Below are 25,849 nucleotides of genomic sequence, written 5' to 3'. Positions count from 1 at the left end.
AACAGCAGTGGTCAGGGAGGTCGTACCCTAAACTGCTAAGAGCAGCTCCTTCCAGGGAGCTTGAGGGATGCAAGCGATGAGAGGGAGGAAAGAAGGGAGAGTTTCCAGCTGGATTTTTCTTCCCCGCTGTTAAAATTGGTTCCATGTTAACAAACGTGGTCTATGATTTTTAAAAATCAATAAAAATGAGTTTTGAAGAGAAAAAAATTTACCTTATGTGTCACGATGAGCATATCAAAATGATACAAACAGAAGACTCAAAGACCCCATAGGGAAATGAGGTCTCTGGGAGGATGAGAACTTGTTGGAACCTGGAATCTGCTTGTCCCCCCAACAAAGAAGGATACCAAGTCTGATCCAAAAATGAAAGGACTCCAAAGTTTATAAACAGTTCTGAAATCGGGCTCACAGAATGTCTATGGCACACCATCTAGTGACAAAAATACATGATGGACCACAGATGAACAAGAATAAATATGTGATGGCCCAGACTATGGTAACAGAATTCTCAGATGTCCTTTCTTTTGGGGAAAGCACCTGTAGCAACAGATTTCGTAACTAAGAGGAACAATGTGAGCCTATCTGAGACCCCCGCACCTGTTCCTGCTTCTTGTAGCCACCATCATGCTCATAAGGTTCTGTATTCCCGGCTCAATAAATCAGGAACAAAATTTACATGCATAGTGGAGTATGGAAATAGTCCCTTTTGCTAATCTGTAACCCACCAACCCCCAGGAACTCTACATATCCTTTTTCATGTTTCTGTATTCACCTAAAGGAGAAGCAACGCCTTAAAAATGCTACATCAGGTCTTCTTCGTAAGTTATGGACAAAAGGCCAGCAGATAAGTCACACACCTTTCCCTGACTAGTGAAATCTCATGGAATCTCGGTGTAGAGCAAGGTGACAAGGAAGCAGACTTCCATCCTGACCTACCAGACTAACTATCGAAACAGGATGCCACATTATTACACAACCAAATAAATGCCAAAGTAAATTGAGTTGACAATGTAGCAGCCCCTGGTAAACTGCTTGTACGTTTCACGGGACACCAAGCACCATTTCAAATTTTGCAGCAATCTGCTCAACTTCTTGGATTATCTGAGAGTTTAAAAAGGGAAAAAAATTTTAAAAATATAGGCTTGCAAATGACTTAAAATATCCTAAATCTTTGAATTTTTAAATTCCAAGGTGAAGAGAAGAAAGGGATAGAGGAAGGAAGGGAAAACCTTGGTGATTCCCTACACAATTCTGAACAGAGAAATGTCTTCAAACTATAATGTTTTCAAGGTATGAGCTGTCAGAGCCCTTCTTGTGGGAGGGAATGAAGAGAAAATTTCTGATGAACTTGCCAATCCAAGGTCAGGGCAACCAGGCGCTCCTCCAATCAGTCCGTGTTACAGATGGGACAGTGAGAACACATGCCTGGTGTGTGCAGATCTTAACACAGTGCGTGGTACTATGATGCCTCTTTAACTATGAGACCTGACATGCGTCTGCAGAGTCCACCCCTGGTTCCTCTGCTTTTGTTTGAAAGAAGCCAGATCAAATTGCAAAACTAAGATATGCATGACTCCCATGTCAACAAAACCCACCTGTGGAAGAAACTGCTTCCACTAATGGTCCTTAATGATTTTTTTTTGTCAATTCATAATTTGAAATATGAGGTGTGTTCGCTGTGATGAACAACGCATTATGTACACTAAGTGTTCGTTAATTTATGATAAAAAGCATCCTTAATTATAATACCCAATTGAGTCAGGTTGTTTTTAAGAAACCCAGACGATATAGCTAATATTTAAATACACAGCAGTAAGACTGATCAGTCCATATTACCCACCATGAGAGTCAGTAAGAAGTAATTAAATAAATATAGAAACAAGAAGCTAATCCTACAAAGCTTTGTGAATTTACAGACTAAATGGTGAAAATGTGAGGAATAAGTAGTAATGCGTATTTCCAACCTCTAATCTGAATTCCAAAGACTGGACCTAAGTTTATAGGAAGCTGTCAACAATTTTTAAACATGCTTTATAAAGCTCCATTTTTTTTTAAGCCTAACTCTGCCAAAAAAAGGAATTAATCTGAAAACATGAAGTTAGCTTTTCAAAAATCATTCAACCCACTGATAGTAAAGTGTTGGTAATGAGTTTGTGTGTGTGATCTTCCATCAAGTTCTCGAAAACCAGTAGGAGATGGGGAGATTTAACCAGGATTCTCTAGCACTTGTAACCACAGCTGAGTATACACATCGACCTCCACTGAGAAGCAGGTATGTTCTGTTTTGACAATTTAAATCTTAAAAGTTTAATGAAGAATTTATTGAGGCTACACTATGAAAAAATATTTGTTCAACATAATCTGTACGATAATGCACTCAATTACTAGACTTGCTATTACTCATTCCTTAAAAATGTATATTTGTAGAAAGAGTCCAAGTCTGAAAAAATTAACTGTTTTTAGTTAAGTTAACCATTTAACTTTACAAAACTATGCTTATGATTTTAAAAACCATACGAGAGAAAAGAAAAAAAAACATTTCTCTCACTTACCTTTCTATAGTAAATCTTTCATAATAATATTTTCATATATAAAAGTTTTGAAAATACGTAAACTATTTTTAAGTAACAAATCCTCAAGTATCTGGGGCCATCCCTTACATACTACCATCCTCAAAAATATTTTTTGAATTTCTTAGAATGTCATTTCATAGGCAATTACATATTTTACTTGGTCTTTTATCAAAGGGCACTACAATTTGTCTAAATAACTATCAAACCCATCCGCAGTGCTAACCCAACTTTTTAAAATATGGTATCACTACTTTATACTACACACTGAAATATAAAAATGTACAAGTCAAAGAAACTATATCCAACCTGAAACACAGTTATACCAATTGCTCATTTTTAGTTACATTGGGACTTCTACTTGTAATAACTTTATTTGTGCTTCAACTTTGGCATTTTTCTGTGATACCTAACTTGAAGGTTGTAGCTCCAGTCACCGTTACCAGTCACCGTTACCAGGACACAGCAACATATAAGGAAAAATGGGTGTATTATACAAACCACATAGTATAGGTTTTCATTCTAAGCATTTTCAAAACAACATTTTAAGTAATAGAAACATTTAGGAATGATGTTCATTTTTAAGAAGATACAAAAACGGTATTTCAATGTATTTGCATATGGGTGATTTCCGCACCATCACATGTAATTGCCTGAATAGAAATACTGTTTGCAAGTAATATACTTTAATACAATACGAAACATTACCTTTGAATTGGACACAAACCACTACTAGCACAAATCCATGTCATCTCTTCTACTATGTATCCTTCAGATTTAAAAAGTAGACTATTACGGTGAATAAAACAGACATATTTCTCCACATTTGATTATAATTTAATTCATATAACTTTAAATTCATCTAACTTTAAAAGACATAGACAAAACAATTGTGATTCCTGTGAACACCAGACAACGTAAATCTTAATAATGAAACCTTAGTTTTTGTCAATTTTCACCCAAGCAGAACGGAAAGATTTAATGTATAGTCTAGTCCCAAAAGAAAATTTGTCTTTATGGGGGCAGCAGGGAGGGGAACAAAATAGCCATTAATTGCGGCAATATCTAGAACTTCAACTACATCAGAGTAATATTTTATGCTCAACTGTTTGGATCTCTTTTGCCCTCACCAAATTTCTGCTTGTTTTCTTCATGAAAGAGCTTCATTATTTCATCACTACATCTTAATAGGGTCTTTGCAAATAAAAAACAATTGACTTTAAATTTGTTTTTCAAGAATCTTTGCTACTTCCTGGGAAGAATGATATATTGCTTCCAGTTATAACACATCACCCCTCTATTTACTTTCATTGTAAACGTTAAATAGTGGGAGATGTTTTTTATCTGAGCACACGAATGAGTGCGAAGACCAACAATGAATCACCAGAGTGCAAAGTTCACATTGTTTAATGAACACTAACACTTGGGACTCTTTCGAATGAATCAATTGGGTGAATGGGTTTAACAAATGTTCTTTTAAGTAAGGAAGTTCCCTTACTAGTTCCCTTTTAGCTTTCCTTGCCTCATATTTAAGAGTTGGAATGTTTATCTTTAAACAAGGAGCGTGGCCAACGTGAGGTGGAGGGCATGTGTGAGATGGAATTCTATTCTTAGACTTGTTACAGTTTTCCCCAGTAATTAGGAAGCTATATGTCCCTGATAGAATGATGTTAACAAGCTCCTGCAGTTTCTACTCTAGCAGGAAATCAAAGAGGCCCCAAACAGACCACTTCAGTTAAAGGATTATGCATTCTGGTTATTAAAGTGAAGAAAGCGCTCCTACAGTTTTATCCCAGAAGAGACTTTCTAAACCAGTCAGATTCTACAGCCAAGCTCACTTACTAAATAAAGAAGAAAATTAAAAGGCTCGCCATGGAATGTATGGAGGGGGGAAAAATACATTATTAGATGAGATTCATTTCAGGTAACATGTACATTTTGAAATTCTCCCAACGAAAAAATGGAAAGGTATCATTACAACCGATGCCTATTCCTACCTGCTGTTTCTCATGCAACATCGACTCCCCCCCCCCCCCCCCCCCGCTTAGTGAGGGCTACTACTCCATTCGCATTTACTCTGCGCCCTTCCTCGAACATGCAAAGCCAGGTAGCGTCAGTAGAGTTGGCATTGACAAGACAAACAGGATTCAGATGGGTTAATCTGACCAAAAACACACTCAGATAAATAAAACACCTAGGAAATGGACAATGTTGGTCTGGAAGAGGGGTTGGCCCAACCGACAAGAGTGACGCTCACGTACCTTGAGGACTTCCATCGGCACCTGGGTGGCGGAGGGAAGGGTGGTGGGCACGCTGACGTTTATGGCTGGGGTCTGACTCACAGGCACTCTCTGTTGCATGAACTGGGCCGCCTGCAGCTTCTGCTGCTGCTCCCTGCGCTCCTGCTCCTGCATTTGCTCACGCATGAGTTGCTGGCGTAGCAAGATGCGTGATGTCATACTGGAGGAGCTTATCGGAGGCTTGGAGGCCCCAGGATGCTCCTCGGAACTGCTGTGGGAAAACCAAAAAAAACAAAAAGCACAACATTTAGTTTCCTAATGAGACCTTTCATCGGCATTTTAGGGGGGATCCTAAATTGCACCAAACTATGAAATGATCCTGTGTGAATATAATCAAGTCGCAGAATGGTACTCCACATAATTGAAAATCAAGAGGTGACAGGATTTAAGTCATTAGGAGTTGAATTAAAATAAGGCAGCTTGATTGCATCTAGGCATTTTTATCATGCAGCTTAATTTTTTTTTAACATTTTATACCACATACTACTCATCACCACCAAATATAGCGCCGCCATATGAAGTGCCAAGAAGCAGTGCGTCTTAATGGCACCCAGATTTCCACATTTAAAAATAAATTGCTTGATTTGCTTTTTCGTAACTGACTCTAACCAAATAACTACTCCTACACATTATCTAAATTCCTTGAAGATGTCGAAGATGTTTACTAACGTGGAATAATTTCAAGAAAAGGTGAACTTTGTCATGGGGAGATTCTGTGAGGAAATGGGAAGTAAAAACCATTCACAAAGGAATCATTTGGACCAGGAAGGTTAACCCTGGGCTCACTTCAGGCTTCGGGGAGGGGGCAGAGGACAGGCTGGTTTGACAACACAGTTCTCCGGCTGGTGTTCTTTGTACGGTCTTTTCTCCTGATTCATCTTGGCAAGCTCTCCCCTACACATGTCTGTGAGATCCCCATGCGGCCTACTTCTGATGGTTTTGGTGCTCACTCTCTCCAAAATTACAGAAAAAGCTTAAACACTAGTCTTAAGTTAGGAAGAAAAGAGCTCCTAATTTTCCTAAATATGGGTTGCGACTGCTTATCTTGCCAGCTTTACAGCATCAACAAGTTTATTCAACCTCCCTCTGCCTTAGTTACCTTATCTGGAAAAGAGGGATAATAATAGTTTTTTCACACATTTATTCATTTATCAGAGAGAGAGAGGGGGTTTTAAAAACTTCGGTTACATTCCTTGTATTTTATGTCCTACCTCTTCAGGATTTGGAGACAATTCAGTAAAATAATGCACAATGAGGGCCATGTAGTACTACTTCAATAAAGGTTTGTCCTTGCTATTATTACTAGATAGAATTTTTTCATTGATTATTTATTTCCAGCAATTTGGTTTTCTTTAAAAAAAAAAAAATCTCTGCTTAGGGCAAACAGTGCAAAACCTTGATACCTAGAATCGGAAAAACAGTAACATTTGAGAAAATATTCACTCTCAAGGAAGTCGCTCATCAAGGGAAATATGAAAGGCTTTAGCTTCCTTCCTTGAGTATAAAGCTCAGTATGGTCTTTACCCTCCAACAAAAGACAAAATAAAGCCTTTAAGCCATTGGCCGTCCTCACGAACTCCTTAAAGACAAGAACCTTCAAATTCTGCAGGTAGCAAAACATGCTAACAGATGAGATGTTTGTGTTTCTCTCTCACACGGTTCCAGAAAACTACATGGTAAAAATTATACTAGCAGTTAACTTACTACTCACCATAGGAAATCAATTCAGGGAATTATGATAGTATCAAATAAGGTAGTACTATCCAACCATTCAAAATGCTGAAGAAATAATATGTTTACAGTTATAATTAAATCTACGCAATATAATGAACTTAGAAAAGTCAGCTGCAAAAAAAAATATTCACGGTATGACCCAATTTAAAAAAAAAAAAAAATGTTCACTACCAGAGTAAGTATACCAATAATGCTAGTCTGAGCCATTGCTGGCACAATCCTTTAAGGCATATTAAGAAAAGCAAAAGAAAAACAACTTTATCAAAAAGCGTTAATATTGTTCAGACAATCTAACTCAGAAATTTCATTGATGGACAGTTTTCCTAAGAACATAATTCAAAATGTGGAAAACTTGACATTGCAAAGCTATTTACACATTGCAAAATATTCTGAACCTTGGGGCACCTGGGTGGCTCAGTGGGTTAAAACCTCTGCCTCCGACTCAGGTCATGATCCCAGGGTCCTGGGATTGAGCCCAACACTGAGATCTCTGCCCGGCAGGGAGCCTGATTCCTCCTCTCTCTCTGCCTGCCTCTCTGCCTACTTATAATTTCTGTCAAATAAACACATAAAATCTTAAAAAAAAAATTCTGAGCCTCCTAAATCTTCCCCCTCATATGAGAATGACTACATAAATTATTAGGGGAGAGCCTGGTCAAAAGGCACAAACTTTTAGTTATGAGGTCAGGTTCTAGGGATCCAATGTTCATCAAGGCAACTACAGTAACAATACTTACTGCACACTTGAAATTCGCTATAGGAGTGGCCTTACTCATAGCAAAAAAAAAAGAAAAAAGAAAAAGAAAAGAAATAGTAACTACATGATGGATGTATTAATTAGCTTGACTGTAATCATATCACAGTGTATACACATGTATCCAGTCATCACGTTATACACCTTAAATATATATATATAGCTTTTGTCAATTATACCTCAATAAAACTGGGGAAAAAATAAAGCTATTTATGAGATTTCAGCATAAACCTGGTTTTAAAAAACTAAGTTGTTAATACATGAATTTGATATCATACTATTTTAAAAAAATGCACAACTACAGAGCAAAGTAAGAAAAGTAGGTAATAAGGATAAAATAAAAAGTAGCAATCAAAAGAGTATTTATGTTTTAATTTAAAATAAGTAAAGTGTGTGTATGTATGTACACAAATAGACATGCCTAGTAGGGACTGTATCAGGGTGATCTTAGCTGTCAGATGGAAAGTAAAACTAGAGGTTAATTTCTTTCTTTTCTTTCTTATTTTCTTTCTTTCTTTTTCTTTTCTATTCTTTTTTTTTTTCTGCTTTCTTTCTCTTTCTACTCCCCCCTAAATTATAAAAAAGCCGAAATATTTTTCTCAATGGCAGAATATATGTCTCTAATTTAAAAACGCGAGGAACATGAACTAAATTACGAACATGAAGGAATGACTTGATAATCAAAGTCACCCGTTGCCTGAAGGAAAAGAGACAGGGTCCATCACAGACTGTATTTTGACAGTAGGAAGAGAAAGTGCTGAGAGTATCAGTGGCTTGGTTCTCCTGGAGATCTTCAGCATTCCAGAAGACTTAAATCCTCTGTCCTTTACAGTTTCCTATAGACGCGCACAGATTAAACAATGTGAATACCCCACTTATTTTAATATCATGTACTCATCCACACAGTAGGAACACCTAGACGTTACTCAAAATAATCTATTCACCAGGTAAGGCTCTATTTAGAAGAGCATAAAAAGCAAAGGTATTTTCACATTTTTTAGTGTGTGTTCAAAGCTCAAATGCAGCTTCTTGAACGAGAAAAGGAAGGTGGTGGGGGAAGAAGGGAGAACAGCTCTTAAAAAATAAATAAATAAATAACAGCCTTACTATTCAAAGCCTGTCAGGTTAAAACATTCCCAGAGAGACTGATCCTTTTGATAAAAACAGGAGCAAACCTTTGTGCTGTAGCAAATGCAGCTGTGGAATAATCGCACTAATTAGCTGCTCAAGACAAGCCATTGGCTGTGATACTGGGGGAAAAAATCCTTTCAATTAACAGTAAAGCATTCTTGAGACATCTTAAATTAAAATTACCAGTTATCAACCACAGTAAGGCTTCAGACTTTACGTTCCCAACAATATCATTTAAAGCATTTGCTGAGATACCCTATCAGAAAAAAAAAATGCATATTTATACAGTATACCCCTATAAATAAATTGAAAGTCCAATAAGGAAAATGTAGCAGAGCTTGGCTAATTGAAATTATTTTAATAAATTTTCTAAAAAAAAAAAAAATGCAAAAGGAAGACTGTAGTCACTTCACTGCACACACTCCCTGCAGGGTCTTTCCCTGCAGGGTCTTTCTAGATTGTTAAAGATGACTCCAGATCCTCAGCTTTATTTGACATTTTTTAAAGACCTTTGTCTCTTAGAATTAATTAAATCAGCAATCATAGACAAAAATGAAGATATCTACCCCTCAAAGTGGGAGCAAGACAAAGGAGCATCAGGTTTTAAACTCAAAGTCGCGGCTTATGTGAGAACATCACACGTGGCTACAAAAGCTTATGTTTAAAATGAGGACCTGATGCTTTCGTCATTAAAGATAAGCAAGGAGAGTCGTCCAGATGAATTTAAAAGCTAACTGCACTCATCTGGGGCTCAATCTGCATTGGTAATCCTAATTCAGTGAGTCTGATGCCTTTTAATCAGATTATGTAAAGGTCATTTATTCAACAACTACTCAGGGAGTGTTCCCTCTGTGCCAGGGGAACAGAGCACTCTATGCTGGGGATACCTGGTTTCTAACCTCACACTGTTTAAAGCCACGGTCACAAACATTTTTCTGAGATGCCCTAAAATTAAATCAGTTATCCAGATTGTCTGACTCTTAAATAGTTCCACCTGGGAAGGTGGATCACTCTAAGAAATCACCCTTTCACAGCCAAGGGAAAGAGAGGCAAACGCCGTTACTAGCATTTCCCTGAAGCAGTGAAGCCTGACACACAACTTCCCAAGAGCTGCGAATTTCTCAACGGGATTCAAGGAGGAGGACTATCAACTGGACCCAAGTTCTAGCTCAGTCACTGCAGAGCAGCCGGATGGTCCCTGAGCCATTCCACTGCTCTGACCCTCTCCAAGCCCCCCTCCCTAATGCACGGCTATGACTGAGTGTGCCAATGTCACCAACGTTAAAGTCCACAAGACAGCATCCATCCACACACGTGACCTGAGTTCCCACTTCTATGGCTGAATTTGTATTTAAACCTTCAAAGCTCCCCCCTTCTCTGGGATGGTGTAGACATTGGATATGTGGTCCAAAATGTTTTGTAAATTCCTTAATTCATACAGTCAATTCCATGGCTTTCATTAAATTCTTAAATATACCAGAAATTCCATGAGAGGGCACCTGGATGGCTCAGTGGGTTAAAGCCTTTGCCTTCAGCTCAGGTCATGATCTCAGGGTCCTGGGATGGAGTCCTGCATTAGGCTCTCTGCTCAGCAGGGAGCCTGCTTCCCTCTCTCTCTCTGCCTGCCTCTCTGCCTACTTGTGATCTTTCTCCCTCTCTCTGTCAAATAAATAAATAAAATATTAAAAGAAAAAAAAAGAAATTCCTTGAGATCCAAATGACATTGACCCAGCCACGCTTCATCTTTGACAGTGATGCCAATATCCCTTTAATAGGCCTTATGGTTCAGCTTGGTCTCCATAACATGGTTTATTATCCAAGGTAGGAAACCAGATGTCAGTTGCAATGTAGTCTCTGGGCTGAAGGAGACGACATACTTTTTCCTGTGTTTCCTCTCTTCAATTCCTCAGGCAGAGTCCAGCTCTGCCACTTATGAATCTGTGACCATGGCCAACTCGGTCAATCCCTTTGAGCTTCAGTTTTCCTTATTTATGAAGACTGTTTAATACACCTGCCTATCAGCGTTGTGATGAGGATTAAAATCTATGACAGATGTAAACAAAATTAGCATGACTGGAACAGAGTCCATTAAACTGGAACAGAGTTAAAAAATTAATAGTAGAAGAAATAGCAAACCATGAACTTGCTACTTCTTTTTTGATGCAAAGAAACAATTTTGTGGGACGCCTGGGTAGCTCAGTTGGTTGAACAACTGCCTTTGGCTTCGGTCATGATCCTGGAGTCCCAGGATGAAGACCCGCCTCGGGCTCCCTGCTCAGCAGGGAGTATTCTTCTCCCTCTGACCTTCCTCCTCTCATGCGTTCTCTCTCTCATTCCCTCTCTCTCTCAAATAAATAAATAAAAATAAAATCTTTTTTTAAAAGCAATTTTGTATAAGCCTATATTCAAGTTCGGATGACAGCAGATTTCCCTCTTAAGATTTAGGGAATCCCTATTTAATTCAGAGAACAGGACAAAGTTTTTCAGGGGTGGAGGGAGATTATTTATCCTGCAATTCTCCCCTGAGATATAAAGTAAAAATTCTAGCGTTTTCCTCCAGGGAAAATTAATCTTCAGTATAATCATTAAGTTAACAGAGCTCAAAGCCTAGCATTTGCCTGTACACTTGGAGTATAATGTAACGATGTTCAGGAAGGCACAATGGCTGAGGTTCAAATACACAGTGGAGACACAAGAAGGCACACAAGTGAGAATGCCAGGTCAAAATCAGGTTAAGGCACCAGAGTTTCCATGTAAGAGTGGCTGCCAAAAAAATCAGCTGAGAATGCCATTCCAGTCTCCATCTCTAGAAATTCTGATTTCAGGTAAGATGAGGCTCAGGGATCAATATGTCTATAAAAATTTTGCAGCTGACTCTGATGCCTGACCATGTTCAGAAACTAAGAGTAAATTAATACCTAAGGAGTTCAGTAGGCCCTGAAGCTCACACCTTGTATTCTTAGATGAAAACACTTTCTTCCACATCTGAGGAAATTCATGCCATCCCCTACCTCCAGCAAGCCTGCCAAGAACTCTGAAGTCTTTATTACCCTGATTCCAACACGAGGAATGGAAGGAAATGGGGGCTACTCTCTCCTGCCAAATGGGCTATAAAACCAAACAAATAAAAACATCCATCCAAAAAGTGCCAGTGGATCTTTATGGTTACAACACAACTATGTTATCCTAAGAAAAAGGAACCAAAAGGCTGAATTTACAGAAAGTGCCCCCCCAAATCAGTTGGTTCTGTCAGCAAAAAGAAATGATTAAGAATCTTGTGTGAGTGCCTCCAAGTGCAGAAACCACTGAAGCAAGAGTTGGTCAGTGGATTTATCTTTTTAAGTGGCAGTCTAGGTATTCGATACTTCCAAATGATCAGCCTTCCCATTATCTGAACCTTCCCATTCCTTCTCAAGTAATCGCACTGTGAATATAAGGATGACCTTTTCACCACTCATGGTAGAACCAAGTGCCCGTAAGGAAAGATTTTGTACCTTGTACATGTCAGAGTACTAGATTTCATAGTTCGGCTTCAAATACGGGGATCTTCTGGACTTCTGTCATCATCAACTCTGGGTTTTAATGGTCAAGGAAAAAAAAAAATGAAAACCTGCCAAAATGTTTCTGGTAACATTACCAGCTCAGATAATACATACTACCAAGAACTCTGGCACAGAGTTTCTGGCACAGAGAAAAGAAAAAGGACTGCAAAGTACAGCTTGTCTTTCTCCTCTCCTTTCCTTCACCAAATACTTGGATGCTTCCCAAAGGTCAGGTTCTGCTAGACAGGAGGGAGATGATGGTGTCCTAAGTGGACAGCACTCCTATGCTTTGAAGCTCTGCACCTTTCATTGTACGAAAGGAAGAGAACATCCTAAAAGAATCACCACTAATCCCATGTAAGTTAAAATCTGAAATCTTGGGGTGCCTGGGTGGCTCAGTGGGTTAAAGCCTCTGCCTTCGGCTCAGGTCATGATCCCAGGGTCCTGGGATCGAGCCCCCCATCGGGCTCTCTGCTCAGCGGGGAGCCTGCTTCCTCCTCTTTCTCTGCCTGCCTCTCTGCCTACTTGTGATCTCTCTGTCAAATAAATAAATAAAATCTTTAAAAAAAAAAGTCTGAAATCTTGACTTTTCCAAACCTAAGCCCTAATTCGTTGGTTAAAAACTGGAGACTCTCTGCATCTATTCAGAATTAATATTCTTAAAGCTGGACCTCCAGTATCAGGAAAGATAATCTCCGTAATTGATTAGGTCAAAATGAAAGAGAACCCTAAGAAGACTCCCAGTATATCAATATTCTTCAAAAGAAGGTTCAAAAAATGGTATTCTGGGGCTCAGAAAGAAAATATTAGAACATTTCTTTACATATATTTTAACCTTCATTTTTATTTTCTACTTTTGTACATATCATATAATGTAATTATAATATAATGTAACATAAAGTAATGTGTATAATATATAAACATTATAAACATGTTTATAATTTATAAATAAAATAAAAGTATGTTGAGAGTTCACTTGAAAAATTTTAACTAGGAAGGATGACCAAAAATGTTCAAGAGACTTCTGTAACATACGACCAATGTTCTTATAGGCAATTTTCATCATCAGACTTTTTTTTAAGTTGATTATTTTCCCCACTCCCAGAGTTTCTCAGTTCTATACACTCTAACTAAAAGATGACATTGAATGATACAAGCATGCCATTTCCTCATTTTATGACCACAAATGTTCTCTGTTTTCCACAGATGCCACTATGGGCTGGCATAATCTTCACACTCAGTTCCCTTCAGGAATTGCCTCTGAGAGCCAGGCCATCAAAAGGTTTTAAAGCCAGTAAAGTTAAGATGCCCCACACTCGAGCTTGCTTTCTTTCACATCAAGCTTCCTTCCACTAGACCACATTCTAGAATTCTCACTTACTCTGTCCAACTATGGAAGCCCATTCACACACAGCTGCCATGTTTTAAAATGCTCTGAAAAACTCATCCCCTCTAAGGTGTAAGTAATTTGTATGACATGACAGGATAATGTACCTACAATGTTTCAAAATGAAGAACTCTCTTGATGCATGTTTGGACGTAGCTACTACCAAGATGCAAAGGTCACAAAACGGTGTGGAAATCAAAACAAAGTACAAATAATGGCCTCAGGAGCAGCCTAGCATCCTGCCCCACTTCTTTGGTAAAGCACCTTGATTTCACCTTGAAGGACCAGGCTCCTCACTTTCAGCTCATGAGGTTATGATGTGCTACTAACCCCAGACCAGACATAGAAACACAACCCAAGATTAGCCAATGAGCATATCCACCGAATGGGCTTGTGCTCCAAGATGGTCAAGTAGGAGGCAGCCCTACACCTTTGACTACAGTTACTGGGGTAAAAGAACTCTCCTTATACAAAGATTTGGAGGGCGGGGGCTTGGCTGCATTGCACCCCTGTCCACACTGAGCCTCGAGGAAGCCTGCGAGCCACTGGTCAGGGTCCATGGGGTTCTGTAGCTGCCTTGGCTTTGTATGATTTTGTTATTAGAGGAATAAATGTACAAAACCTGGAAAAAAAAAAAAAAAAAACAAAGATTTGGAAAGATGGTGGGATATTAAGTCTGCAATTTCCTGGGCCAACTGAAAAGAAAGCCAGACTAGGTGAAACAGTAATGTAAACTGAAAGAAGCAGCAGAGGACGGAGAACAAGAAGGATGACATTGAGCATCTGAATGAAATGGTCCTTGAAGCCCTGAAAACCCTGAACACTGGACACTGACTTGCAAAGACTAGTCAATCTCCATTTTTATTAAACCAGTTTGATGTGCCCTGGATACCACAGTTGGTTTTTGTGACACTTTGGAAAAATATCAGTCATTCTGAAAAAGATAAAATTTCAGCCTAAAATCTACAACTCAAACAACCCAATATTCATTTTCCTATTTTCTTTTCATTTTAGCTAGTACGCTGCTATTCATGACATTCCCCAGATTTTCAGGAGCTTGATTAGCTTCATGCCTAAGTTCTACCATCATATCTCCTGGACTTCAGCTGTAATGACTAGAGTCCAGCAGCCACTCTGGACTGTAAGGATGAGGCCCAGACTTAAGAATGGAGCTTAAATGTGCATCGTCCTTCATGACCTGGTCTCCATAAGGACAGGATTTTTTTTATATTTCATTCACATATACCTTCCCCAGCACCCAGAGGACTACTTGGCACCCAGTAGGCTCAAATAAATATCTGTTCAATGAATAAATGCAGTGTTTCTATCCTAATAAATACCCCACCTCTATTAAAATCAGATATTAGAATCTTAGTGTTGGAAGACCTTTCATCAAACCATTTTGCTTGAATCACCCAGTGACAGAGAAACATTCTTCCAAAGAGCTCTGGGCTCTAGGGAGCTACTATATTTCCTAAATTCTAAGACAAACTTTCCCTCTATATTTTAAGATTTCTCAATTTAGGATGGATTTCATAATCAATGTATATATTTAGTAGATCTTTTCCCCAAATAGATGCCTTCTAATTATAATCAATAGTGAATTGGATATAAGGAAATATATCTGATAGACAAATACTGTAGCAGTGGAGGAACTGTGCCCTCCCAAAGCTCAAATGAGTAACCGTTGGAATAATTCAGGAATGTGTGCATTGGAGAGGCCCACTCAATAAAAAGGCAGAGAAACAAACATCATGCATTCAGGATCTTAAATGAAAATCCACAGAGCATCATAACAGAGACAAGCATAAGTCCTGGAGTCAGAACACCGAAGGTTGAAAAGCTGGCTCTATTATTTCTCAGGTATATGACTTGGGTAGGATTTTTTATCTGACCAAACCTCAATTTTCTCATCTGCAAAATGGAAGTAGAAAAAAGCACCTTTGTCACAGAGCAAATATAAAAATTAAATGCTTTAGTACAGGTAAGATACTTAGAATGGTGGCCGGCACACCATGGACAAGAAGTAGACATTATATGACACTATGTTCTAATTCTTCATTTAGGATCCTCTGAGCATCTTCTTAACATCTCAACACTAGTGAAAACTAACAAGTTATTTTCTAGGAAGCCAGAACTCTTAGAATGTTGCCTTCTGCTATAGTGCTCCTCTGCTTTCCTAGAGGAAAGTACAAAGGAAACAATTAATTCACAGGGAGTGCCCTTCCTAAAAGAACAGGAACAAAGAAGTTAACAGGCAACAGCTCAGTGAAGAGTTCTGTCAAAGACGTGTGCTAAGAACTTCCTTCTGGGAATTTAGAAGGGAAGCCTGCTCCTATGAAGAGTATTTCCTTTAACCAAAGAAAGAAATTCAGAATCAATTAAGCAAAAGAAGTTCAAATTAAGAATTAACTGGTGTAATTTCAAGGGTGACATCATTACTGTCCTTAGGCTGCATCAGAACGGCATGTTTTATCCATTCATGCCATCCATTAATTTGCATAAAATTAATATTTAAAACATTAGTAAGTTACAGATACATTCTTGGGTATGAATCAAACAGAGCAGCCATCATCTCCTTAACTATTATCTGGTTTGCGAAGCAGAAACTTATAACCTTTCTAGGATAATGGCATTTTGAATACATAATTAAAATACACAAACTGTGTTCGTAAAATGCTCTATCATTTTAGAGAGGTAAGTATTTAAACTGTTTCAATGACCTATAGAATGAAAACAGTATCAATGAAAACAAACTCAGTACAGCCAAAATAGCATAAGAAATTAGAAATCATTTAAAAAGCTACTCTGAGAACTTCTAAAGATCTACGTACTGAACATTAGGAACTTCAACGGCGCTTGAATTTGTGGGAATTCATTTTTTAAGAATCAAATTCTAAAAATAGTTCTGCTACATTTAGTATTTTTCCATGATTCTTGCCGTCTTTAAACACACCTTCACAAGCTGCTGAACATAATGCTTTTCTGACTTAATCAGAACCTCTCTCATGACCCAGGAACGTTCAGTAAATAATTATTAAGCTCCAGAGGTGGCTTTTGCATAAGTTGATTTGCTTGAATGCCTATTCACTGAGGGACACAGCTTTTAGTATTGTTTCCAAATCTTATCACCTAACACTGAAAGTAAATGTTAAGGTGGGGGGGGCAGCTATCATCTATTTAGTCTTTCTCTTTTTAAGTATTTCTTTGAAACTGCCCATCGCAAACTTGTTCTACATTGATATGCCAGGCAGATGATTCTGATGTTTGGATGTTTTGTTTTTCTCTCAAAGAGGAAAAAAAAAAATCAATATACAGAAATGCAAACAAGATTATTTATAAATGCAACTGCTATTATTCCACAGTTAGGTAAAAAAACGAGAAAGAGAGAGAAAGCAAAAAATCCGAAGTGTTTGCAATAGGACAATTCTGACAAATGTTATTGCTAAGCACACTCGTTTTCCTGAAGAGAACCCTTTTTTATTCATGACGAAGCTGAGCTGTAATCTACCCCATAATCATAAATCAAGCTCTGTTCTCAGATTTTTCAAGCGGTCATTTTTTTGGCATTATTAATTTAAGATCAACATTCAATTTTAAACAAGAAGACAAAGCTAAGAGGCCAGCATTTTGATCCGCCACCCCCACCCCCTTGGACAAATTAGTTGTTATCCTTGTCATAGCCACATACTAGAGGCTACAGCTGAAGCTGATTAAAGCCACAGTCACAAAGTAACAGTTCCAGTATTTTTAACTCCCAATAAAACCTTTCCGTTCTCTATCCTCCCCCTTAAAAAAAAAAAAAAAAAAAAAAAAAAATCGCTCCTGTTAAGTGGTCCCGGGATTATTTCCAGAATAAAACTTCACTTACAGATATAAGCTTTCAAAGGAGCAAGGCATGAACATCTGAACTCTAAGCGCCTCCATCTTTTTTCCTTTAAGGTGTTCTGCAAGCCCTTGGCGAGGAGTGAAAGTCAAAGTTAGTTCTGGCACCGGCTGTGTCACTAGGGGTGGCTCCTGATAAGGCCCTGGAAACTCCAATCCAAACACAGCTCGTGCTAGAACGGTGCCTGGTCTCTGTCTGCAAGAGCAGACCTGTTTAATCCAGTACCTACTGTACCTGCAGGACAAAACTGCTGCTTCACCCCTGCACGGGGGGCGATGCAGGGACCCAGGAGGCCTGCAATTCACCCCAGCAGTCAGGCGAGCACCTCAGGATGCTCACTTAGCCCTCCCCAGCACAGGTGCTGGTGGAGGCTTGCAGCGGCTGTGCCTTAGTAGAGAACTTGAAAGGGAGGTAATTTCACATCCCGGTGAATTTTTAACACTTAATACAGTCCCAGAATCTAGGAGGGCTGTGAGATCGCTTGTGTCCCTTTTCAGTCTGGGCGATCTGAGACATTTTTGGAACTGCAGCTGGTAATTGGCCATGCTCTCCTGCTGGCAGACTAGAGATCCAGTCAGCATTCCTCACTCTTGGACCCCAAGAATATGAGGGGGGTCCCTGCCCTGTCCTACTAGGAACCAAATGCAGGCTGCTTCTAACTGTGGGCACTGTCTTCTAGGATGGACACATCTTTAGGCCGTATATCTGTGTGCTCTTAGATTGTCACCCAATTAATTCTGGACACACCGGTGTACAAGAAGAAAAAAAATAACAACACATGTTCTCCGACAACACTTTAAAAATTCCAACATGACAACATCAATATTATCAAATATTGATGGAGCTCCTACAGACTCAGCACACCAAAGATGTCCTGTAGAGTTATGAAAATATGTATGTTTCTCTTGACACATCATTCAAAGGTCAGAACAAAGATATGTGACATGAGCTAGCTGTGTGCCCAGGACAAGTGACTTCACCTCTCTGTGTCTAAGAGCTTATCTCCAAAGTAAATGATTAGAAAACAATGCAATCTCGACAAGCCATAATCAAACTGAATTCCATAATGTAATGAAATTACCTTTGTCTTAACTTCCCTTTAATAATAGGAAATCTCTAGCCAGGAGTCTCAAGCAAGCTATTTAGACTCTTTAGTCTGCTCATTTGTTCATTCATTCATTCTTTTGTTTAATAAATATTTATGGGACACCTACTATGTCCCAGGCTTTGGTAAACTCTTGGAGTTTATGGATTAGTGGGACACATATTAAGTAATCATGCAAACAGATAAAGATACAAGTAGTAAATGCTACAGAGATCTAGAAAGGCTTAAAATCCAAGGGTCAGAAAAGACTTCTCTTGGGCAGGGACCTCTGCAATGAAATCTGAGTGGGGGCACCAGCCGGGGGAAGGAGGACATGGAAGAAGAGTCTTCTGAGCGGTAGTAACAATAAATACATGCAAGAATCCTGAGGTGGGAATTAGGAGAATGATCCATTATGGCTGGAGGACAGAGAAGAAGGGAAAAGGGTGGTGTCCATGAGACTAATGCCGTGACCAGAGCCAGACCATCACAGGATCTGGTAGGCCAGGGAGAAGGAGGTGATTTTGATTTAAGGTGAACAGAAAACCACTGAGAGGCTGTATGAAGGAGAACAAAGGGCCCAGAGATGAGTTTTTAGAAAGTTCCCTCTAGCTGCTATTTTGAGACTCAACTAAAGGAGGGCCAAGATTGGCTACTGCAATAGTCCTGGTAGGAGGTAATGATAGTTCATGGGAGGTGGGGAGCCCTGAGGGTACAAAGGGTGAAGAGAAGTACAGAAAAGTGAACAAAGTACTGGCAAAACTAAAGACCAATAAATAGAAAGACAAGGGGGTAGGGTAGGGCATACAGGTTCCTAATGCAATAACTGTATTCATTAACGAGAGTTACTGAGCACTTCCTACACACCAGGTATTGTGCTGGGTATGGGAGCAAAGAGATGACTAAGAGGCTACACTATTCCCCTTACTAACCTACCTGACCTCCCTTCTCCTAAGTCACAAATGGCATAAAAATAAAGGACCCAGGTTCTGCTGTCAACTTATGCAGGCTGAAATTCTACCACTTAGTAACTCTGTGGCCTTGTGCAAATTTACCAAACTTCCTGTACCCCAGATTCTTCACCTGAGGAAGGGGAATGGAAAGTGCCTATCTTAAATGTTACTGTTAGAACTGGAGAAGATAATATAGTGATGTGTTTGGCATAGTCTTTGGCATATAGTAAGCTCTCAATTAAAAAAAAGAAAAAAGCTCTTAGGGTTATGACTGTGGTTAGGGCTGTTATCCTTGATTCACACTGACTGATCTAGAGAACTACCGGAAATAGGACAGAGTGGGGGGGGGGGGGGACAGAGAAAATAAAGAGGAAGGGGTAAGAAACAACTATATCGGGACCTTTAAGAGATTATCTTTTAAAAGTCTGAATTGGACTCTCTCTCACTTTGGGCACTATTTGAAATTGCATTAAGTTACAAGGTACCGGGTAGCTTTTAGAACTGAAACCCTGATTTATTACATGCTTACACACAGGGAAAATCTGTACCCTCCATGGGCTCTCAAGTGTTGACCATGAAACCAATGGTATCAATTCCAGCCATTCCAGCAGGGACACCAAGTGGTGCGCCAAAAGCTCCCCTGGCACGTTCAGCCAATGACATCAACTTATCTTTCATCCCAGATAATTCACCACCCCAAGAAGGCTGTCCATTGACTGTTTATATAAGTATTTAAATAAAATTACTTTTAAGAGGCATGTGTTCCACTATTCATGGTACTTTAGAAAGATCTATATTATACTAGAGTTCTTGGAAAATCCTTTTGGCTGCAGCAATGAAATACCCACCAGCCAATGGAATATAAAGCTTGACTGAAACATGCATATATGCCACCATCTACAAAATTCACAAAACCTTACATACATTACCCTAATACTAAAATACTGGTCTGCTAAACACCAAAAATAAATAAAAATCTGATTTAAAAATGGGCAAAGAATCCAAACATTTTTCCAAAGAAGATATACATATAGCCAACGGACACGTGAAAAGAGGCTCAACATGGCTCACCATCAGGGAAATGCAAATGAAAACCACAATGAGATATCATGCCTACCTGTCAGAATGGCTAGTATTGATAAGATAAGAAATGACAAATACTGGGAAGGATGTGGGGGTGGGATGGGGAAGGCACCATTGGTGGAAATGTAAATCACCGTAGCCACTATGAGAAACAGTATGGAGGTTCCTCAAAAACTTAAAAACAGAACAACCATATGATCCAGTAATTACACTTCTGGTATCTACCTGAAGAAAACAAAAACACTACTCAAGAAGATATATGTATCCCTATGTTTACTGAAGCATTATTTAGAATAGGTAAGATATGAAACCCTAAGTGTCCAATGAAAGATGAATGGATAAAGAAGATGTGTGTGTGTGTGTGTGTGTGTGTGTGTGATGGAATATTACTTAGGCATCAAAAATAATGAAATCTTGCCATTTGTGATGATATGGATAGAACTACAGGGTATTATTCTAAGTGAAATAAGTCAGAAAAAGACAAATAACATATAATTTCACCTATATGTGAGATCTAAAAAACAAATGAACAAACACAAAGAAACTGACTCATAAATACAAGAAAAGAAAACAAACTGGTGGTTGCCAGAGGGCGGTATGGGTGGGAAGATAGGCAAAACAGATGAAGGGTATTAAACTTCCAGTTATCAAATAAATAAGGCATGGTTCAGAAAGTGCAGCATGGAGAACAGAGTCGGTAATATTATAATAACTTTGTGCAGTGGCAGATCGTGACTATACTTACCATGGTGAACACTCTGTGATATATTTGTCAATTCATTATGTTGTACACCTGAAACTAATATAATATTGTATGTCAACTATACTTCAACTAAAAATTTAAAAATAAAATAAAATACCAATCCTCAAGCAGCCACCCAATTATTCAACAAATGTCTCGGAGCAGCGGGAACCATGTCCGCTTGGTTCACCACTGTGTCCCTAGAACCTAGTGGAATAAACTGTCAGTAGTTGATGTTCAGTAAACATCTTTAAAATGAATTAATCTACAACATGAAAGTAACTCTCTTGTACACACCTATATTAACCAGATGAGTATCCTAAGTGCATATGCATATGTATACATATGTATATATGTGTGTATCGATATATATAGATGGAGATAGATAGATAGATAGATAGATATACATATATGCCCTAAATTTAAACATGAACTTTCAAATGCCAGTGAAGGAAAAGGAAAAATAATATTTAAAAAATAAAACACCAAATGTGGACTAAAAATATTACCTGTATTCTAATGCATTAAAATCTTAATTATTATTCCTTGCCCCAAATCCCAGCAAACCAACAAGGGTCATCAGAATTCTTACTGACCTCTCCAAGGATGACCTTAACTAAAATGGAACTATCAACTATCCAAGTGACAGCCAGCTTTTTCTTTGGATGCTAAATTTGGGCCTTGGAATCTTTTTGGAAGGAAAAATTCAATCACTACGTTGAATGAGTGAGAGAAGAGATAAGAGGTTTTACTTGTTACTTGTCCAAAACTTGGCTGAAGAAATGTAGAACCATTACCACGGTCAGATTTCTCATTTTATTTGGATATCAAATGTTTTATTGCCCCCCAAAGTGCACCATTTTCTTCCACCTTTTCTTTTGATAGTCATTGCTTTTTTCTGTAAAATTGAACTTCTGCTCACTGGCCTAATGACAGTCCACGGTTGAGGGCTTATGATGTGCCCAGCACTGTACTGATGCAAGAACCACCTCCCACAGGCAATTTAGGACACATCTAACCACTCTTCAAATGTTTCATTATGATCGCAGCCAACAGTTCCCAAGCCTGTCTTCCTATCAGAAGCACCTGGGGATTCCTCTCCCCACACTACTCCGTTGGAGTCAACTCCGGAGCATCCAATGTCGAGGATCTTGTCCCAAACAAATGACTGAATGAGACTCCCCAGGTGTAAAGTTTGGAATTCTGTGTTTTTTTAAAAGATTCTCATAAAAGTCAAATGTAAAGTCAGGCCCAGGAACCCCTAATATATAATGTATTATAACACATACAATTAAATACAATCTATTCTATGTAAATCATCTAAAAGAGGCAGGAAATAACTCCAGAAGGTAAGTGCTCTTTACTTGTTGCATAAAGAAGTTTCTACTTGTAGAGTTTAATCCTTTAAAGCATCCAGCTGGAATTACTGTGAGTATGCTTTGAATGTTCAGTGACAGCCTTACTATGAGGTAATTCAAGAGTACCATGAACATGACTATGAAACTCAAGAAATACTCTCAAGGTAACAAAGACAGCCCCTCTTCTCCCCACATATCATCATGCTCCACTCTGGGAAAAGTCAAACGCACTGTAAGGCCCTGCGACACAAACACTGACTGACTGGCCCAGCACATTTGAGAGGCCCCTTCCGGCGCTGTGTGCAAGACAAAAGTGAAGAAGCATGGGGCTCTGGTTTTCAGGGGCTCCCGCCAAAGAAACCCAGACTCCCATACACTTGCCTATCCGAAGACTGGGCAGAGAGGACATCACCAGGGGCCCTGCTCTCCCTCCTCCAATGACTCTCCCATGGCTGGCTGCCCCTCATCTCTCAAAGGAGGGCTTTACAGGTTTGACATTTTTCCCTCAGAGAGATCTTTCCTACCCTCCCTACCGCAAGCAAAACAACCCACTTCTGGTTGTCTGCTCTCCAAGCAAAAATTTGTTTCTTTCTTTCATAGTATTTAATCCCACTAATAGTCATTTTATTTGTTTGTCTTTTGTCCTTGATGAAGGCAGGTTCCTTTGTATTTACTTTATTCTCAGTGCCTGACATATAGCAAATGCTCAATAAATATATGCTGGATGGATGGATGGATGGACAGAAGGAAGAATGGATAGAGGAGTGACAAAATGAGGGGAAAAAAGATCAATAAGAAAGGCCCTCCAAAGTACAGCCTGATGGCATTTAACTAATTAGGAAGAAGGAGTCAACAGGCATTAATGGGACAATTACATACTCTGGAAGCTTTTGGTTGCTGAGCACAACAGATCTTCATAAGTAAGTACTGTGATACAAAGTTACAAGAAAGGGGTCCAGCAGTTCTCAATTGAAACCCTCACAGCCTGACTGGAGACGATTTTTAATGACTACCTATCTGGAGAAATACCCAGTCAGTACCATTCAATCACGATTATCTCTTTCATCCTGTTTCTATTTCCTTCTACCAAGAACAGATCTCCCTGTAAAAATGATGGCACAGCATCTTCTGAAAGACTACTCATTGTACCTAGCACACAAAGAAGTCTTTTCAGGTTGATAAGGAAAAGCAGACGAGACCAAGATGACCCCAGGTAAACTTGATTTAGGCTCACTGTGACCTTAGTAAAGAACTATTTAGATGCTTATGCAAACATCCAGAGAGAAAAACTAATGCTTTTCAAGACTGTTTAGAAAAATATGTCCTGAGAATAAAAATATAATTGACAAAGAGTCATCTCAAATGTTTTCTGAAGTCAATTTTTAAGCAATTAGTGAAGGGAGAATCCATGAAATAATTGTTTAGCCTTTCATTTAATATAATAATCAATACAACAGATTAATTTCCTCTCTTGAGCCTTCTGATATTCTCTCTCTTGGGGTTCACTTCAAAAGAAATATTTGTTCCTGAATAAAAGGAGATTAAGAGGCTGTTTCTTTGTTATCTGGGGTATTTTGCAATAAGCAGACCACAATCTACAACACGGCCAAGTTCCTGAGACAACACAAAGCTGGGGAGGCAAACACAGACGAGATTATGTCACTTTGACTGGCATTTCTTCAAATGAGAAATTTAGTAAAACTGCAATTTACTTTCTTTTATCTAGGTAAATAAACAGGAGAAGATAAGGCTGTCGCCATTGTGGGGGCCCAAAGTTACTTACAATGTGACATCAGGATAAATAAAATCTTCCACTTCAGGAGTTTAAAATCGTGGTGTCTTTCTCTCACTTTAGGGGCTAACTCCAGACTCATTAAAAAAAAAAAAAAAAATTTGGCTTTCCTTTTATTGTAGTCACTATATATATATATATGTATATATATATATATTTTTTTTTTTAAGTAATTAAAGACTGAAGAATGAACAGGCATGCAGGATGTCTTTGCCATCCTCTTAAGGGTGCTGAGGACTGATGCAGGAGTGTGTACCAATCACCACTATCTAAGGCTCCAGCTTCTTTCTTCTTCAAAGCAAGAGTTAAGATATTAAAATATTTTTAAAATATTTTATTTATTTATTTGACAGAGATCACAAGTGGGCAGAGAGGCAGGCAGAGAGAGAGGAAGGGAAGCAGGCTCCCCGCTGAGCAGAGAGCCCTATGCGGGGCTCGATCCCAGGACCCTGAGATCATGACCTGAGCCGAAGGCAGAGACTTAACCCACTGAGCCACCCAGGCGCCCCGAGATATTGAAATATTTTTAAAGTAACATCATATTTGGCCATTCAAAATGGCTTCCTCAGACCACCTGAGATGCTAAGGAAGGTGAATCCATCCTTCCCAAGGTTCCCTCTCTGAAAGAGTTATCAGGGCATCAACAACTGGAAGAACCACCTAAATCCTTTCCAGTCCACAGAGAAGCTAGGAAAGGAGACAAAGATAAGATGAAAGGGATGGATATTTTGTCAGCTAAACCTTCTAATCTATTCATGTAAATTTAATACTTGTATTCCAAAAACTGAGCTGAAGGTAGGGATAGACTGCTTCTGTGGACAATCAGGCTATGGTAGAAGGTGGTATGGAAGTCCACAGAGTGAAGTATGGTTTGTACAAGATGAGCTAGAGCCCCAGAAAAGTGGTTTCTATATAAATGAATGAATAGTTGCTATATCTCTCCTACAAATACAAACAGAACCATTTTTCATTCAGAGACAACACAGTGTGGTGGTACGGTATAGAGAACACACACACACACACACTGTGTTGATCTCATAGTTTTACCTAGGGCAAGTCATTTAATTTCTGAGTCTCAAAATTTGCATCTGTAAAATGGGGGCATGAATATTACCTGTTTGATAATTAATGTAATGATGAAATGAGGTAATGTACAAAAAATACTTAGCGGAGTGCCTAAAAACAATCACACTCAACCAAAATTCTGCAAGGAACAGAGATTTGATTTCAGAACACTGTAAGGAATGAGAAGTCAGCCTTTGGAGCCTCAAAAACTTCTAAAAGTTATTATTTAGAGGCAACAGTGAAGGTGCTTTTGAAAATTGATTTTTTTTAATTAATCTTTTTTTTAAAAGATTTTATTTATTTATTTGACAGAGAGAGAGATCACAAGTAGGCAGAGAGGCAGGCAGAGAGAGGGGAAGGGAAGCAGGCTCCTTGCTGAACAGAGAGCCCGATGTGGGGCTCGATCCCAGGACCCTGGGATCATGACCTGGGCTGAAGGCAGAGGCTTTAACCCACTGAGCCACCCAG

General features: G+C 38.9%; 1 protein-coding gene across 6 annotated transcripts in view; it reads right to left on the bottom strand.

Moving 5' to 3' along the window:
* MITF (melanocyte inducing transcription factor) overlaps positions 1-25,849 on the bottom strand; it is a 218,851-nt gene that overhangs the window by 81,570 nt on the left and 111,432 nt on the right. For 2 of the 6 annotated variants that reach the window (XM_059161483.1, XM_059161485.1), the window contains exon 2: positions 4,832-5,078. In XM_059161483.1, coding sequence (XP_059017466.1) covers positions 4,832-5,078 — 247 coding nt within the window. Of the gene's footprint in view, positions 1-4,831; positions 5,082-17,289; positions 17,416-25,849 lie in introns of those variants that run through there. The other 4 variants (XM_059161482.1, XM_059161484.1, XM_059161487.1 and 1 more) reach the window with 3 other exon arrangements.

Source organism: Mustela lutreola, chromosome 2 (genome assembly GCF_030435805.1).
Source record: "Mustela lutreola isolate mMusLut2 chromosome 2, mMusLut2.pri, whole genome shotgun sequence".
Classification (NCBI taxonomy): Eukaryota; Metazoa; Chordata; class Mammalia; order Carnivora; family Mustelidae; genus Mustela; species Mustela lutreola.
Note: the sequence above shows the minus strand (reverse complement) of the source record. Positions and strands in the feature narration are given on the sequence as shown.